Raw genomic sequence first — 19,557 nt, forward strand, 5'->3', positions numbered from 1 at the left:
TAACACAGAAACTTCGTAAAGATGTAGTTAGGCCATTAATATATAATCAACACTAAAGAAACTTCACTGTGTACTTTAAAGCAATTCTTTTCAAACTACTGAAACCTGTTTACCAATTATAATAAATTATTAGGACATTCACAAAATTTTATTTGGTCCCACTCACATTTCCCAATGTCACCCCCACTGCCTTATCAATCGATCAATCAACCATATATTTATTGAGCACTTACCATGTGCAGAGCACTGTACTAAGCACTTGAGTGAGTACAATATAAGAGAGTGGGGTAGACACATTCCCTGCCTGCAAGAAGTTTACAGTCTAGAGTAAGGAGCTTACAGACTACTGCTTTTTATTGTTTCCCCACATCATTAGGCACAAGCATTTGCCAGCAGAAAATATACTGAGAGTTCTTCCACATTTACCCTATTCATTCATTCAATCATATTTATTGAGCACTTACTGTGTGCAGAGCACTGTATTAAGCGCTTAGGAAGTACAAGTTGGCAACACATAGAGACGGTCCCTACCCAACAGCGGGCTCACAGTCTAGAAAGGGGAGACAGAGAACAAAACAAATTAACAAAATAAAATAAATAGAATAAATATGTACAAATAAAATAGAGTAATAAATACGTACAAACATATATACAGGTGCTGTGGGGAGGGGAAGGAGGTAAGGCAGGGGGGATGGGGAGGGGGAGGAGGGGGAGAGGGGGCTCAGTCTGGGAAGGCCTCGACCCTAAAGAGTACAGCTCTATATGCGTGGGGTGATTCCCACTCACGCAGCTGTTCCCACAGACTGTTTGGACTTGTGATCCCAATAATCCACAGCAACAACCAACTGGGCAAGCAAGTGTGAAAACAGCAGGATAGGTGCCAGCTTGTAAGCTCCCTGAACGCAGAGATCATGGGTACCAAAAACTGTACTGTACTCTCCCATTCGCTTAGTACGGTGCTCTGTAAACAGAAAGCACTCAATAATAGACTGGTAGTATTAACAGACTGATTGACAGGCTGCCAGCGTGCCTCAGCCTTCCAGCTCATATTGACCCAACATCTGAAGAACCAGCGTGGCTTAGTGAATAGAGCACAGGCCTGAGAGTCAGAAGGACCTGGGTTCTAAAACCAGCTCCACCATATGTCTGCTGTGTGACCTTGGGCAAATCACTTAACTTCTCTGGGCCTCGATTTCCTCATCTGTAAAAATGGGGATTAAGAGTGTGAGTCCCATGTGGGAAAGGGACTATGTCCAACTTGATTAACTTGCATCTATCCCAATGTTTAGAACAGAACATAGTAAGTACCTAACAAGTAGCATAATAATAATTATTATTATTATTAAGGGGGTGGGGGCTAAAAGAAGAAGAGAAAAGAGGGGCGGATGCATGGACTGCCCTTGGGTTGATTCAGAGGGCTAGAGACAAATAGGCAAAACCAAGCAAGGTGATTCTTCTGAAAGCCAAGGGGGGACAGGGAGAGAGGGAGAGAGGGAGAGAGAGAGAGAGAGGAAGAAAAGAAGAGAGGAAGAGAGGAAGAGGGAGAGAAAGGGTTTATAGGCAGGGAATGTGTCTGTATATCGCATTGTATTCTCCCAAGCACTGAATATGGTGCTCCGCACACAGTAAGCACTCAATAAATACGATTGAATAAATGAATGAATAGTATATTAAACTGCTCCAGAGCCACCTGCCTCATTTACCTTAGGCCCAGTCTAAAACATTGATTTCATTTAGGCATAGAGCTCAATGGCATTTATTATGAATAATAATAATAACAATAATGGTACTTGTTAAGCACTCTCTACGTGCCAAGCACTGTTCTAAGCGCTGGAGTAGATACAAGTTAATCAGATTGGACACAGTCCCTCTATCCCACATGGGGCTCATACTCTTAATCTCCAGTTTACAGATGAGGTAACTGAGGCCCAGAGAAGTTAAGTGACTTGCTCAAGTTCACACAGTAGACATGTGGTGGAGCCGGGACATGAATCCAGGTCCTTCTGACTCCTGGGCCCGAGCTCTATCCACTAAGCCATGCTGCATCTCTCTCATGAGTAGGCACTCATTTATTGGGTGCCTACTGTGCACAGTATGGTATTTATTGAGTACTCACTGTGTCCAGAGCACTGTACTAAGCACTTAGAATACAATGCAACAGAGTTGTCAGGCATGATTCCTGCCCTCAAGAAGCTAAGAATCTAGTGGAGGAGCTCACCATCTAGCTCCTGATTATATATTTATTTTCATGGCTGCTTAAGCACTTCCATGTTTTTTCTGGATAATATAACAGGCTGGAATGATGCTACTACACTCAATCCAGAAGGGCTGCTGTGTAGTTAAGCCCCGCACGTGTCAGAATTTCATGGCCCGATCCACTTGTCTCTGGCCCAAATGGGATTAATCCCTGGGACGATAGTGCCCTGGTCCAGCCCAGGTCTGATCAGAAATGGAAGGAAGTTGGAGGTACTCTATGTATACTGTGTACATGTGCTGTGATCCCCCAGGAGACCCACCACCTATATTCATTCATTCAATCATATTTATTAATAATAATGGCATTTATTAAGCACTTACTATGTGCAAAGCACTGTTATTGAGCGCTTACTGAGTGCAGAGCACTGTACTAAGCACTTGGGAAGTACAAGTCGGCAACATATAGAGACGGTCCCTACCCAACAACGGGCTCACAGTCTAGAAGGGGGAAATCACTGTGCTATGCCACACTATGGTCCTACCCAGCCTGAAGAGGATTGTAGGAGTGAGTGGGATGTTTGAGTCTGGCCCAAATCCTACACCTGTCACCCATGGTATCTACAGGCTGTTCCAAGTTCTTGAAGGCCTCTACCAAATGGATACTTTTATAGTGCCATCGTCTTCAAATTCATAATTAATTGATTCCCCAAATTTCAATCATCTTAAACATGTGAAGGGAATTTCCAGGAGAGAATGCCAAATTATGCACGCAATGGTCTTAGTGAATCAACAACCATGTTAATGGAGTCTTCACTGCTGCAACCAGTTTATGCTGACATAGGCTCCTGCGATATTTTTTGCTATTGGAAATGTCTGTCTATTTGAAAGAGGCAAAACGCAATTTTCATGACCGTCTGGGAAAATTAAGTCAAACAATTAACGAATTGAAATTGTGTACACGGTCTCACAAGATTGTGTGTGTCTATTTCCAAAAGATGCACTCCTACGGTAAAGAAGGAACAGGCTGGTGATCGTTCTTTAAAACAACAAGTCCAACCACAGACTTCTTCAGGTTTGCATTTCCTGTGTTTGAGGCAAAGCTTTAAGTTTGGTACATAACACACAACAGTGAAAATGTCATGAATCCTCACCTCTTGATGAAAGCCCATCCCTCACCCTGAATCTTCCCATCATTTTCCTGATGAAATGACTCTCTGCCTTCCAACCACAAAACCAGGATAAAAAAGAGTTATGAATTTAATTCAGTTATGGCTATGTAATTTTACAGCTAGTCATCAACACATCACAAAAGGAATTCACTTCAGCCAATCCCTTTGAATCAGTTTTCAGTTCTCTTTTCACCCACTCATAACCTCAAAAGATGAGAAAAAAGCCAGTGAATGGGTTTGCAGATATTTTTTTTTTCTACGTCCTGCTTTTCATCAGCTTTGGAAAACCCACAAAGAAAACAAAGCTTTTTTTTTTAACTGAACTTTTAAAATCAAGGTAATCTGCCATTGCTGTAAAAAGAGACTTAAATTCCCCCATTTCCGCATTTAGGAAGCCTTTTTCTAAATGTATATGTATGAGGGAAGAAGGTAAGAGGTCTGTATGAATTTGCCAAAAAATTAAAGGAATGATTCTAAGATATACAAAGACTCTGAGAAGAAATAAATATGCAGCTCCTCAGACAGATTAGCCTCTGTTTTAAAAATCACCGATAGATTTCTTAGAATTCAGTTATAAAATGCAAACGGCAAAAAACAAATCTGACTGTAATAAATTCTATAGATTCAGTAGTTGTGGAATAATGATTTTAGGATGAAAAACACTATTCAGGCCCTGCAACCGTCCCTGTATTCTCACAGTTCAGTCTTCTCTGTGGTTGCCAGTATCTAACAGTAAACAGCTCCACCACATTTATTGGCAATTACTGCTGAAGGTCACACATCAGCAGTGAGCCTAAATTCCAGGAAAAAAAGCAGCTCTTATGTAACTGCTGCTTGAATGTTGGCAGGTACCCAACCGAGCAGTTCACTGCAATGTAAAAAAGTAGGACATCTCTCACTTATATTCCATGTCATGAGAACGCCCCCTTACGGAGAAGTTTAATACTGGTTTTACCCCCATCGTACTCCTGCAGTGTCCCTCTTCCCTGCTATTTTCGAGGATTTAGAAAACCCCTTTTCAGTCTCATGACTTTCTCTGCAGTGGAGTTTCAAGACAAGAGAACTCACTGCTTGAATCTTGCAATAACCTACACAGCAGGGAAACTTGGAGGCAGGTGCGCTTGGCCCTAAGCAACTATGGATCGCAATTTGCTTAGCTTCCTTTCCCCGGCACAAAGAATCAGAATGGTTAGTGAGCACCTAGTGATTACATTTGTAGTGAAGCTCTGGAACTAACGACCGAAAAGATAGCACTGGGTGAAGAAAGGCTGTGCCTGGTGCAAGACTTGTGGATCTACCAAGAAATATTTCTAGGTTATGTTACAAGGAGGCTCCACTTAAGGCTTCAGCCACCCCTACTTACTGCCCATTCCTCCCTCCAGTTTCCTTGTTTCCAAGGACATTCACATAAAAACAAGATTGCTGTCTAGCAAGCCCATCTGTTGCTGTTTTAGCCCCGGAAGTCATACCCCTCACCTCCCAACATCAAGTTACTGCTATGGAAATGACTGCAATGTCAGCATATGATTTTGGGAAAGGAATAGAAAATGGGGGCAAATTTTAAAAATTCGGGTCAGATACATTTTCAGTCCAACTATCCTTACAAATGAACAAATATGGACTAAGGAAATAAAATAAGTGATATGGAAAAGCATAGTTAAGAAAAAAAACTGTCCTTCAAATTTCTTAATGCAGTTGTCTGCCCCTCGGTGCATTTAATTGTACTTTCTCACCATTTTAGGGAGTTAGAGGAGTGTCATTCTGGTCTAAATGAACTTGGAGTCATACTGGGCCAGAAAAAAATTTTCTGCTTAGGACGATTAACTATGATTTTTTTTTTAATTCTGGACATTACACTTAGTACTACTTCGAACTACTTAATTCTCCACTGACAGAATAGGCTCCACAGAAGATCAGTGTTCAGTGATTTTTTTTTTTCCTAACGGGGAAGGTTTCTTTCTTTTTTTTTTTTTTAATACCAAGACCACATTTGCTGTTTTCCCTGCTTTGAAAGTCTGACACCACTCTTTTTAACAGAAGTTTCACTGTCATTCCTGGTTGAAGCTGACTTGAGGGCTGCATTTCGGGTTGCAGAAATTCTGCTGCTGTGTCCTTAATTCACCCTGTTGTCCCAGAGCATTATAAAGTAAGGCTTAGAACAGTGAGTATCACCCAAGTCATTCAAAGCACATCTCTTCCAGGACGGCTTGGCACAAGGGAGTGGCAACCTTCCTTAAGCATTTCCTATTGAGAATTGCACCAGTCCCTGGCCGGCCAATGCCTCTTACTAAATTGGGTGCTTGGGGGATGATTTTTAAAAGTCCGTATTTGGAAGATGTGTTTGCAATTTAGGGCTTGTTCCTAGCCTGGACCATTCTTAACTCATTAGTCTTCTAAAGAAGACAAATAGTGGGATGGGTTGCGTGAGCACAAGAGAAGGGAAAGAAGCCCAGAGAAGGAAGTGTTCTAGTCCTCAGAGCAGGCGTAGGTGGGGAAGGCTAGTTCTGACATCTCCGACAAAGCCAGACAAATATAAAGCCTGAAAACGTCTTCCGTGCCCCTACACTTTGACAGTTGCTAGTAGTAACAATGAAAAGGGAGCCACCACTGCTTCCTCTGGGAATTTTCAAAGAATCCAAGCCACCACCAGAACACTCTTTTAATAAACAGACTGTATTCCATTTCCTTTGGTGTATTTTTAAACACACCTGCTCCAACCATAAGGGAGCAATAAGCCTCTTACTCATAGCCAGAAGACCGAGTCCTACATAGGGCAAGAAAACACTTCAGCTGGTGCAAAACAGCATGTTACAGATCAAGACTAAAGGTATCTTCTAACTGTGTTCATAATTCGACGACTGACAAAACAAGCTGAACTTGCAGCAATTGAAAGAATACCCTCAAAAGTCTCTGAGCTCATGGCATGAAAATGGGATCCAAAAGCAGGCACCTTGCAAATTAATTTTCCTAAACAGATCCTGCTTGTGAGGCCTAGGCCCTGTAAGATGGACACCTCACCAGTTAAAAACAATGACCGTAGTCACGAATATAATTCAACTAACTCCACTGACAAGTTTCTGAGTTCCTCATGCATGCATTTTATACCTAATTCACCTGTCTGATCAATGGGCCTCCAAAAAATCACATCTCCTCCAGGAGGCCTTCCCTGATCGATCTCTCTTCTCCAAACTCTGTTTCCCCACTTAAGCACTTCATCGTCACACACTTGGGGACTCACCTCCTCCTCACCCCTGTAACATTTATATACATTGAGCTTAAGGGATGAAAATCAATTTTCCTAACCAGATCCTGCTTGTGAGGACCAGTCCCTGTAAAAGGGAGGAAATACAACCATCATTTTCAACTTTGTTACTTCTCCTACCTAGAATTAATTTTAGTGTCCGTTTCCCCCTCTAGACTGTACAAGCTCCTTAAAGGCAGGGATTGTGACTACTAATAGCCTTGACTGGAGCAGTGAGGGGCCTGAGGATACTCCCTGCCAAAAGAATTGTACTGCTGCTTTTCCTGTTACTACTATTGTAATGGTTTTTTTTTTTTTTTTTTTTACTAAATTTCCCAAATTATTTCTTCCCCAGTGTGCTTGTTTTCCCCCTATTTCTTAGATTGGGATTCCCCCGTAGGATAGGTTTGGGACTAAGTGTTCCACCCAACCAGGCCTTCCACCAACTGTTCCCATTTCATTTATCAGCTCTCTTCACCTGTCATTCCCCAGCTCAAATTTTCCATTTCTCTCCATCAATCAAGCTATCAATGGCATTTAATGAGCATTTACTGGGTGCAGAGCTAACCTTCTATCTGTCTGCACCTGCCTCCATTACCTCGCTCAGGCTGTTCTCTAGGCCCGGAGCTCTCTTCCCCTGTGCAATCAGGCAGACTACAATTCTCCACACATTCAAAGCCCTCCTAAAATCCCACCTCCTCCAACAAGCCTTCTCTGATTAATCCCAACACCCTGAGTCCGATCAACTTTTTAGCCACAGCTAGCACTTATTAACCAGGGGGTGCTAATATATACAATTACCACTACGTCTGATTCAATATCTTATACCTTTCCTGGTACTTAGTACAGTGATTGGCACAAAATAAGGGCAAAAATGCAAAAAGTAATAATGATAATTAGAAAAATGTAGATTGAGAAGGCTGTTCCCCTAAGCTACAGTGATCATTTCTTGTTACCACATTTCTTGAAAACGTGATGATGTGGGCATTATAGATTCAGTAGACACCAATAGCAAGATCTACGGTTTGTGTACGTAAGAGCAGACTAAAAAGGAGGATTTGACAGGGAGAAATGGGGACACATACACAGGCATCCAAACTCTCATGGAGATACCCGTATTTGTACAGACCAATGTACTAAATCACTCAGCCATCCTTGGCACGAGACAAACAATGCAGCAGCAACAGAGGAAAGCAAATGAAACAAAAGCAGCTCTAGTCACTGCCATTGCCACTGCTAGTTCACTTAAATTCAACTCAAGTCATAGGAACTGTTGGGAAACGAAAACTGGCTAGCCAGGAATAGGGGCAGCAGCTGAAGTGGCTTTTGTTTCATGTACTTTCTTTTACTACCATTGCACCAGTCTGCTCCCTGCCAAGGACAACTGTGTGTGCATCTGTGTATATACACAGTGGGAGGGGGAAAAAACTGAGCAGCCCCCTTTACCACCAGGTGGAAATGGGAGCTGGCAGGGAAAAGGAAATGCAGGGGGGTGGGGGGCTCAAAGCTATTTTTGCTGCACTTGCACTCTTAGAGGAGGCAATAATATTAATGGTATTAAGTGCTTACTATGTGCCAAGCATTGTATTAAGTGGTGGGGTAGATACAAGATAATCAGGCCGGACACAGTTTCTACCCCATTTGGGGCTCACAAGTAGGGAGGAGTAGGAATTAATACCCATTTTACAGATGAGGAAACTGAGGCAAGAGAAGTTACGTGATTTGCCCCAGGTCACACGGCAAGCAAGTGGCAGGGCCAGGAGTAGATCCCAGGTCCATGCTCTTTCCACTAGGCCATGCAGAGAGCAGCAGGTGATTCTTGGGACACGGGGAACACTGGTTGGCATGTGGGAGGCACGTTTAGCATATCAGAGCCTGGGACCATGTCTCAGTTAATGGGAGCACTGTGATAGTGGTATTCCCAATTCTGTATATATAGAAGATGTCATATTCTACTGGCAGTTAAATTTCCACCTTATTTTCACTGAATTAGATTTCATGAAAAAGGAATACTCTATATTTAGAAATAAGGTAGATTTCAAATCAGTAACTTCTCCAAAAGCTTCAAATAGAAGTTTGCAGAATTCCACTCCCAGCAAGCTAATATGCTTTAAAACTATTGTTTAATTCTCAAAGGGCACATTTTTCTAGCATCATTAAACTAGCATTTTAAAATAATAAAAAACACTTAGTTCTGCCCTAGCACATGCTTTCACTATGCCTTTGCCTAGAATGCTGTTAGGAAATTAGGAAGTTGTTCATCCAACAACTCGAGCTTGTGTGACTATAGGGCAACGTGGTGTCGGGAGAAACGGTCTGGGCAAATGCATGCATGAGGGTAGCATTGGACACTGAGTACTATAATGTGGGTTTTTGCCAGAATCCAACTTCCAGGTTATGAGAGAACTGGGCATACTCTGAATCTGTGTCACACTATTTCTCCAAAGCTCGTGCACAACAATTACCTTTCTTGGACCTCACAACATCCCTGTGAAGTAGGAAGTGTCCAAAATTATTCTCCCCATTTTCCAGACGAAATTAAAGTGATTTGCCTGAGGTCACCCAACAGACTAATGGCAGAGCTGGAATTAGAGGCCGGGTCTCCTGACTCCCAATCCCGTGCCCTTTTCACTAGACTACACTGCTTCCCATCCCAGTGACTGAGGGAAAAAATGGACATTTAAACAAATATTCATATACAGTGGGGTTAAAACTGTTGATGGTCTACATTAAAACCACACTCAACTACTGTGTAACCTCCAATAATATTCCACTATCCTGGGTTACTAAATAATGTGCTTCAAGATCTTGGAATTTTTTCAGCTCTGAAACCTACAGTTTTTTGTTTTCTTTTCTTTTTTTCAAGAAAAGACAGCTACTGAAATTATACTCCAAATCCCACAGATAATATTAGAGGTTCAATTATCTTTCTCAACAGACTTGGATTTCTGCTATGCTTGGATTTGAGTCTAACCTTACGTATTTTGCCTGGCCCACCCAGAAGGCAACAGCTGGTCACAACCACAATTTCCTCTTAATGATCCTTCTTTATTAATAAGCAAAACTTACAAAGTTTCTTCTCTCTGAACTCCAAGACAACTTGGAGAAGAGTTAGTACACTGTGTCAATATATACAAATACTATGTTTGGGGTTTTGTGCATGGGGAGAGCAATTGTACCACACTCTCAAAAACAGACAAGGACTTTCTGTTCCATAAATGTGCAATCAATATCACCAACACATTCAGTTCCATTCCTACACGGTAGATGAAGCGACTGAAGCATTGGGTAAATACAGTTTGGAAAACTGTATCTACATATAGCCATAAATGACTTCATTACAAATAACAAACTAGTTACAAGAAATGCTCAGACACAACATGGCAGATTGCACTCACTAGTATGGATACAGCACTGAAAAATCAAATGTTAAACATTTGAGAACTATAGGACAAATCACAATGCTACTTGTAAAAACATCATGGAAACACTAGCATGGAACATTAAAAGAGAGAAAAATTAAGACCTCAGCATTATCCAATTCATCAATGGTTATCAGCTGGAAAAGAAAAGGGGGTGGGGGGAGAAGAGGTTCAGAGCCAACAATAAGAAATAAAGCACAAGTTGGTAAGCATAGGGAACTTCTCTATACCTATCATTTGCTACTTAAGGCCTAGATGGTAGTAGTATAACAGTCACAGTTGGCAAAAAATCCTTATGCCAGGCTTCAGGTCACTATCATATTACCGGCATACATCCGCTCTGCTAGAAACATTCTGCGTTAGAACTAAACAGACAGGATGCAATCATGCTTTGTTCACATGCCACATGTCAAACCACACAGATCACCTAAACAAGTTCCAAGAACTCCACCCTTGGGCTTATGAGTTGGCACTAAAATTTGACAGGGTTATAAGATAGAATCTCCAATTTAATCATTATAGTGGGAAAGAGTAGCAGCAAAAGGTTGGGAGGAAGAATCAATTCAACTCATAAGAAAGAATTCCATTTTTTCTTGTGTCTATGGCTTGATGGTGAGTCAACAGCAAGATGAGGGTAAGACTGAATGATGCCTCAAACCTGGGAGGAAAATTGGATACCAGGGGCTGTAATTAAATACGGATCAACTTGGGAATTTTGAAGCCTGTAACACATCTCAAGTATATTTCTGCACGACTGTGTAGTTGAACCCAGATAAACTCAATGTCAACAGGCATTTAATTGATAAAGAAAAAATGCTCAGTGCTACTGACCACAGTATTATAAACATATGATTTATCATAAAAAAGAAAGGTTTTATGGTGGAATTCAAAATGTCTTTCCATCGGCACACAGCCCAATGGAAGATTAATTATGACTAAATGCTAGAATCGACCCGTGGTGGCGTTCGCTCACCAAAAAATTGGAGAAAGTGTATTTTCAACAAAGATTAGTTTGGATACATAAAATAACCTTTTATTTTAAATGCAGCTACAGTGGTAGAATGAAATACAATGCTTTATCAAATGTAGGCAAGTAAGAATTATGAGATAAAAGCTGGCTGAAAAATTGGGTAAAAAGACCAAACAACTCCTCATTTAATACATATTGCTCATTAGTCAAAACAGTCCAAGAGGTGACATGGACTTAAGGTGATCCAAGATACTACTCTTCCTGATGATCTGCATCCCCCTTTTTACCTTCTGAAAAAGCACTCTCATATGATGGTAAAATCTACGATTTAGTATTCTGGACAAATGTCCAAGAACTAGCTGGCAGTGAGGAGGCCTTGAACTCTGAGCACTTTATCAGTATTCCACAACTGGCTTGGTTCATGGCAGTATCAGAGGAGGATTCTGAGAGGGAAAAAGAGACAATCCAGGCAGGCCATGATGGCTCCTTGTTGGGGGTGTTTTCACTTCCCCCATCCCTCCAGTTCCAATGGACTAGATTGAAAGCTCTTGTGAGAGGGAATGAGTCTACCAACTCTGTTGTATTGTACTCTCCCAAGCGCTTAGTACAGTGCTCTGCACACAATTAGTGCTGGGAATGGCTTCAATCAATGGTATTTACTGAGTGCATATTGTGTTTAGAGCACTGTCCTGGGCACTTGGGAGAGTACGATACAATTCTTCTATTGAGCTCCCCCAAATCAGATCCCCTTATGTCACCCCAAGCCCCTGTGGTACCAGATATCTTCAAGCTGCTTTACAGTTTGGGCTTTGACAGTAGGGTCACAGGGTAACCGGCTGAGTCCTAGACTGCTGGGAACCTAGGCCTGCAGTGCAGCCTGAGGAAATGACTTTCTGCAGTTTATAATGCTGCTTTCTGGATTGCATGAGAGTGAACACTAAAACAGCCTTATCTTCACTTGCATTTATCCCATATGAACACTTAGAACAATGTCCATAAGTCTGAATGTTTCCTGTTGATTGCAAAAAAAGACTGGCCTGGTTTAAGAGATTTTTATTTCAGCTATAGAATGGGGTTTGTTTGGTTTGAGGGCTTCTTTTGTTGTTGAAGCTGAGCCCAGTTCTCCTAATAATAATAATAATAATGGCATTTATTAAGCGCTTACTATGTGCAAAGCACTGTTCTAAGCGCTGGGGAGGTTACAAGGTGATCAGGTTGTCCCATGGGGAGCTCTCAGTCTTAATCCCCATTTTACAGATGAGGGAACTGAGGCCCAGAGAAGTTAAGTGACTTGCCCAAAGTCACACAGCTGACAATTGGCAGAGCTGGGATTTGAACCCATGACCTCTGACTCCAAAGCCCGTGCTCTTTCCACTGAGCCACGCTGCTTCTCTAAGTAAGCTTGCCTAAGCTTACTCCCTGGTAAACTCTTTCATACCATGTTGCACATACATTGTACAATACGCTCTGTTCAGCACTACTCCGACTCCTGGGGTTTGCAAATATTAGTGCTTCTCCCAGAGTGCCGAATAACAGGGAGTAAATTTAGGCCCCGTGAGAAGTAGACTTATTCTTCATTTTGGGCTCTGTAGATGTAAAAGCAGGGTGTGGTTTCATCTGACAGTATTTCTAATGATTATTTCATTGAGGAACGTAACGAGCTATCAGCAAGAATTCCTACAAATTACAGTGACGATCAGTCTGACAACAGTATACCTATGAGGGAATTTGGGGCATTAAGGAAATCTGAGAGCAACTGTACCACATGCCCACTGGCTCTCGCTTTGTCCTTGTCCTCACTGAGCTATGGGACAATGTAGCTAAATGAGGCATTACTACTAAGAACAGCTGTGGAATGTACCCTCAGTGAGAGAGTTGTTGCTCAGAAATCAAAGGCTGGAATACATGCCCAAGCATGGCAACCACGGATGAAAACCTTAGTGAAGTGGAGGCGAAAGAGTGCAACCGGTCAGCCAGGACTGTTCTGACTCAGCCTAGAGGAGTGTACAGTCCTGCGACAACCTCAAGACAAGGGGCTAGTTCATGGGAAAACTGGAGTGGAAGGAAGGACATGGCAATCCATGAAAATTCTTCAGAGTTTTTGTCTTTTATCATCTAAGCAAGGAGGCACGGCTGGAGGAAGCTGGAGGTGTGATTGGTGATTATATCCTGCAAGCCAAGCTATCACAATCAAAAGGTGACTCAGACAATGAGCTATTGGAAGGGCTAGGCTTACCAAGGTTTAGCTAGAGTGGACATTTAACACTAAATATAAAGACAAAGAGGAAATAATATAAAAAATGGACAATGCCTCTTGCTCTATTTTCTCCATGGTCTTTACAGGTGTCAGAAAAAAAACCAAAACATTATTTTGGGGATTGGTGGGATCATCTGATAACGTTTCTCTGCACTACTGTTATGTGGCTGATGTGGATGAATTTTCTTCTTCATAAGAAGTTCCTCCCTTTTACCAATTTTTTTAGGCAACTCAGTGATTTCCTGGCAATCCTATCCCACTGTTGCTAACCTAGTCAACGAGAAGAGACTCGTAATCTTTATTCAGTGTGGCTGAATATAGTTTTGCCTCCATTTAGAGTTCTTTCAATACCTTCTGTATAAGACCCTTGCAATCCATAGTAGGACTAACATAAATCACCTTTCTGTGGGATTTTAAACATCATCCGGCTTTCACAGCAATGATTGTGTCTTGGGGGGCCTGACCTGGGCTGTTCAAAATAGGCGTCAAGGGGATCTTCCAATAATGCATAGAAAATTTGACAATCTCCAATCACAAGGTTTATAATCTCCATTCATATCCTATTTAAAAAGTATCACAGTACTGAATTATAAGATATTGGGTAAAGTAATAGCAGTCAGAGATCTCAATGTTGTAGCTGCTAATAAATCTTCCATGAAAAATGATTAAGACAATAAGGAAGAATTGCTTCAAATGAAGGGTTCAGCAGTGAGAATTAGGCAGGTTTTAGTTGGGGATAGATAAAATCCCAACAGACAATTGCTGCTTAGGAGAGGTGATTTTAAGTCTGTACATCAGCACACTAACAATGCTTATAAAATCTTAGATGATATGGAGAGTGTTTAGCCCCAGAGCCTACATTTATAAGGGCATTTGTCTAGTTCAGAATGGAATCTTATTCTTAATAAACTAAAGGAAACACATAAACACTAACAGCGAGTTTCTGGTGAACACGTGAGTATGACGAAACTGGCTATTTGGAATGAAACATGCATACATGCACTTTCACACGTACACACTTTTCCAGGTCTTACCTAGAAATTGAGTCGAAACTAATGAGAAGCTACACATGCAACAGGTTAACCCAAATGTATTTGGTTTGCAAGTATGAGTGAAGGAAGAGCAATGTTAGACTTTTTAAAGGCCAGAATGGAATGATACTCAACAAAGCATGCTGCAAGCTACTATATGATTTAAACTGAAATCTACAGATTCTGATCCTTCAACTAATTTGGGGCTCAGAGGAAGTAGGACCTTTTATGAATCCACCTTCAACACAAAAGAAGTCTGTGTTTTAAAACTGAATCATTTCCCCCTTCCTTCCTGAATTTCATATTACGAATGGTATTAAAAGACAACAAATATCAAATACCTTTTCTCCATAGCCTCTATCTTTGGTCATCATTTCCCTGAGTGTTTGTAAGACTTTAATACACAGTTTCTCTTCATTCTCCTCCAGCAGCTGCTTAGTATGTTTTATTAACCTGAAGAAAAGGGAACATGGCATCATTTACTTTTCTCTTACAGCCTCTCTGTTAAATTCATAGAAAGTTATTGCAATCAATTACTGGATTCTGTCAGCTAAACTACATCTCAAAAGTGACATCTGCTGGCAGACCAGGAGCAGCTAAAGCTACGGTTCTGGTAAACATGCGGCTTGGTTGTCTTTTGGAAGCAGGCTATCTTCATCATCATCAGGATTTATTGAAGACCAGCTTCCATATAATGGAAGTGGGACACACAGTCCCTACCCTAGAGGAGTTTGCCATCAAATAGGGAAACAGGCAGACGTAGAGCACATACACAATGGGATCAAGAAGGAAAGCATAGTCACAACTGCTAACAGCAAAAGTAAGCGAAAATTCCAAAATAAGTGGAAGATATAAACCATTACAAACATTGGTGCTAAAGTTGGCTCAGGGATAATGATGACAATAATACTATAATAATAAAACAATAGTGGTATTTGTTAAGCACTGACTATATGCCAAGCACTACACCAAGTACAGGGATCTTGTCTTGTCTTATGCCGTTGAGTTGTTTCCGACCCTTAGCGACACCACGGACAGATACAAGCTAATCAGTTCGGACACGGAGTCTAAGGGAGAACAGGTATTTAAGCTCCATTTGACAGATGAGGAAACTGAGGCACAGAGAAGTTAATGGCTTGCTCAAGGTCATACAGAAGTTCACACCTGATCAGGCAGATGGATGCCCTCATGGTGGAGGTCGCTTTAGAGATGGGTGCTAAAGGTGGGGAGGGACTTAGAGAGGAAAACCAAACCTTCAACTTCCATTCAAACCGTATGATTTATAGAGCACAACTATTCACAAGCTTAGTTCCGCTCCATATGGAGGAAATAAGGAAGCTGAATAAGAAGCCTCAAGAAAAACGCATGGACGGAAGAGCACCCATTAATCCCTTATCCACCATTATGACATCAAGGGAAAAGAGACCTATGTAGGGAGGGTTTGGCATCTGGAGCCAAATTTATAAAGGGTGGATCTTGAAAATGTACACCCAGATCCTATATTTGGCGTGGATGCCCGCAGCCTTACAGCTACGTTCGTGAGATTTGAAAGTGATCGAGCAGGAAAAAAAAAAAAAACATAATGCAGATAGTCTAAGAAAGGCGTGGGTCGCAAAAAATTAGAATGGTTAAGTGCCAAAAATAGTCTCAACTTGCATTAGTCAATCCTGAACGTCTTTGAGGTCTCCAAAACTTGTTTCAGGATGGCAAGTCCATTATATGTCATCAAGAGATACAAATCACTAAGCTCCTCAAAGGTTGGGACCACATCTTTCCTTCCTTTGTTACTTCCTGCAGTATAGAGATCTGCACACAGTGGGTGCTCAATAAATGTTGTTGACTGACATAGGAAACAGCTGCTCATTTACCCTTTGAAACACTGCTTACTTGCATATGAAGCCACCACTTTCACATTTCCGTCTGGCGTCAGTGTTCTCTGGAAAAAGCAGCTCTGGCCTATGGAGAACATCCACAAGCACGGATAACTCGGCTTGAACAAGGGGGCGTAAACGATCCTCCAGTGCCGACACGATATCCTGAAATATAGTCACACTCATAGTCAATAGCTAAACCAGGGCAGAGTAAGAAATGAGTTTGGGTTAAAATTAATACTTTTTGTAATGGATTAAAATATCTCAACTCTTATACCATCACTGAGATTTTTTTTTACTTCACTATTCTGGGAGTCACTAGCTGAGTGAAAAAGGAGGCTTCCCCCCCTCCCCCTCCCCCATCCATTTGAGCTTAAATCTGTATTATAACTAAAAACAAACATTCCAGGACACAAGTGCATGACACAAACAAATGAACATGCTAAAATCAACATGCTAAATAGATGTACCCTGATAGCATGATGATCTTCAAATACAAAACACAGAGCTGTAGGAAAGGAAAATAAGAAAAAAAAGTCACCTCAGTCCAAACAACAAAGACTAGAGGAGAGGCAGGTGGCAGAAAACAGGGAAAGAAATGTAATCCGGAGAGGCAAATGTTTTGTGCTCTAAAACATATTGACCTAGATTTCATGCCTTTTGTTTTAAGACGAGACAATGGTAGCATAACACCAAAAATCTTAGGTCTGGTTTTTATAAAGATAGATCGAAGATACTGAGTTTTACTCCACATTTGAAGGAAAGCATGCAGCTATTATTGTCTTATAATGAATTGATCAGATCACATGACGCTTTTCCTGGGGAACAAAAACAACAACACCTAAAACCTCCTTGCATCTTCTGATCCAATTGCTTTCTTGTCATAGAGAGCAGTCCAGCCGCTGCCTCGGTTTGGGCCTACCAAGTTAATGAGTCAGTCTCCCCTGACCCTGCCACCATCCCAGTGCTCACTGGAGGAATCAGGTGGGGGTCACCCACAGCCCCATCTGTTACTTAGGACACGGGGAAGATAGGACTGTAGCCATAACAACAGTTTGGTTGAAAGGTAGGCATTTCATGAGGAGAGAGAGTAACAGTAGGAAAAATAAAGGTATTTAGTACATGCCCACCGGGTGCAATGCACACTATATTAAGCACCCGGGAAAATACAAGAGAACCACAAGCCCCCTTCCCTGCCTACCAAGAGCTTACACTCTAATTGGTAGGGTACTGGAAGTAAGGTGCCTCCAAAATGTCAAATTTACAACTTGGGACTGACTTGAGCACCGCAAAATTCTGACTCAGACTCAAAACTTTTCCAGTGAGGGTTACTGTTTAATGTCTAGGTTAACAAACAAGCTTGCATGGGGGTGGTAGTGACAAGATGATCTACAAGTCCCGGTTTGAATAACCCTTCAGTATTGCTCCCTACCAAAGACAAAAGTCCATCCTCTCAAAGTAGGGATTCCTCTGAAATAACACTCAAACTACTGGGGCTGCCTATAATCTTTGTAGGTTAATTCAACCTCCTATTTTGCAATTTACACTAGCTTTCCTCTGTTCAACGTTCTTAAACTTCTGTCCCATACTGAGGACCCACTCTCAAACTTCAATTCCCCATGTCTTTCTGGTTGAATCACTTGAAGGGAAGTTGGGATGATCCTTGTGTGATTTACCTGCAACCTTTCGATAATGTTTCGATAATCTCTGGATGCAGCTAAGACTGAGTCCCGGCGGGCAGCATTCCTTGCAGATAGCCTCCAGTTCATGGCAGTCTTCTGCACTATGTTATGTGACTTCAGAAACAGGTTGTTGACCTGGCTGTCCAAGTCTACAGGGATGGCAATCGCTCGGCTTTTGGCTGTAGCAGATCAAGACAAAACAGCATGAGCATGGACCTTCTTCATCAATTACCACAACTTTTAATTATGGGGAGAAAAATGGGATAGAAAAGCCCTGTGTGACCCACAGATTTAATAGGATGCTCAGCAGTGGAGGATAATAATAAATAATAACAATACTGGTATTTGTTAGGTGCTTACTATGTGCCAAGCTCTGCACTGGGTGGTGGGGTAGATACAAGATAATCTAGTTAGAGGCAGTCCCTGTCCCACATGGGGCTCATGGTCTAAGTAGGATTTAATCACTATTTGACAGATGAGGAAGTGGAGGCGCAGATAACTGAAATTACTTGCCCAAGGTCGTACAGCAGAGAAATGGTCAAGTTGGAATTAATTCCTGGGTCCTTCTGACTCCCAGGGCCCTGCTCTATCCACAAGGCCATGCTGCTTCTCTGAGTTCTCTCCCTGAGGGCAAAACTCCTGGCAGGAGTGTTTAGTCTTTCAAACCTTTACGGGACCTTTAAGTGTATTAAAGCCACATATTCCCAAAGCTGAATAGCCATCATAGCAGTACAAACAGAGCTAAAAAGGGACCCTCCACCCCATTTTGAGTTACTTTTTTGCAATCGATGTAGGAATATTTGTGGAGCGCTAACAGCTTTCAGTTTAGGGGGAAGAATGGTAATGGGGGATATGGTGATGGTGAAAAAGAGCGAGCCCCAAGCCACCTGGAGTTGGGATGCTGTTCCGGAGGGAACATACAAAGGAGTTGAGAAAGGCAACAAGGCTGTAGGTGGGAGGGCGGGAGGGAGAGGAAGGAGCTGTGCTCTATCCATCATCCCCCGTCCATGTCTTTTCCCCCATTCATTCATTCAATTGTATTTATTGAGCGCTTACTGTGTGCAGAGCACTGTACTAAGTGCTTGGGAAGTACAAGTTTGCAACATACCCCATTACCCACCCACAATGTGTACTTCCCCCTGGCACACATACTTGAATCACTGACCCTACCCATGGTGGACTCCACAAATGCCTGCTCATTTTACCTATTGGTTCCTGCCATACACTGCGTATTTCAGTCTGGATGAGAACCTTTTATCCTCCCACAGCAATTAATCAATCAATCAATCACATCAGCGTGTCCACTTATGGGAAGGAATGCTCCAGCGTAATGCACAAAAATGGGGATACCTTAAACAAGGAAGCACACCCTCCTATACTCATTGACTCGCCACTTGGGTTTTGGGGAATTTGAACCATCTGAGCTCTGCAACTAAAGGGTGAGGGTGATTCAAGTAGAGAATATGCCATCACCCAAAACGGACTTTGGCCAAGACTCGGAGGCTAAGGAGTTCTGCAGTACATGCCTTCTTCTCCTAAATGCAGAACAAGCAGTAACCACCTCTTTTGTCTTCAACCCCCATCCTTGGTTTTTACACCTTACAGTTTTCATACTGCATTTATTATTGACAAGTCAAAAGGCTTACCAACTCAAAGCTCTAGCTGAAAACTCTTAAACAACCAACCTCATGCAAGGACCTGAGCCACAAAAGAGAGAG

At 41.9% G+C, this 19,557-nt stretch overlaps 1 protein-coding gene across 5 annotated transcripts in view; it reads right to left on the bottom strand.

Moving 5' to 3' along the window:
• Nucleotides 1-19,557, bottom strand: part of ITPR1 (inositol 1,4,5-trisphosphate receptor type 1) — a 346,510-nt gene that overhangs the window by 135,389 nt on the left and 191,564 nt on the right. For 3 of the 5 annotated variants that reach the window (XM_038772878.1, XM_038772876.1, XM_038772877.1), the window contains 4 exons: nt 17,834-18,018; nt 16,174-16,322; nt 14,628-14,739; nt 10,133-10,165 (listed from right to left, as the gene is read on the bottom strand). In XM_038772878.1, coding sequence (XP_038628806.1) covers nt 10,133-10,165; nt 14,628-14,739; nt 16,174-16,322; nt 17,834-18,018 — 479 coding nt within the window. The remainder of the gene's footprint in view (nt 1-10,132; nt 10,166-14,627; nt 14,740-16,173; nt 16,323-17,833; nt 18,019-19,557) is intronic. The other 2 variants (XM_038772880.1, XM_038772879.1) reach the window with 1 other exon arrangement.

Source organism: Tachyglossus aculeatus, chromosome X1, assembly GCF_015852505.1.
Source record: "Tachyglossus aculeatus isolate mTacAcu1 chromosome X1, mTacAcu1.pri, whole genome shotgun sequence".
Classification (NCBI taxonomy): domain Eukaryota; kingdom Metazoa; phylum Chordata; class Mammalia; order Monotremata; family Tachyglossidae; genus Tachyglossus; species Tachyglossus aculeatus.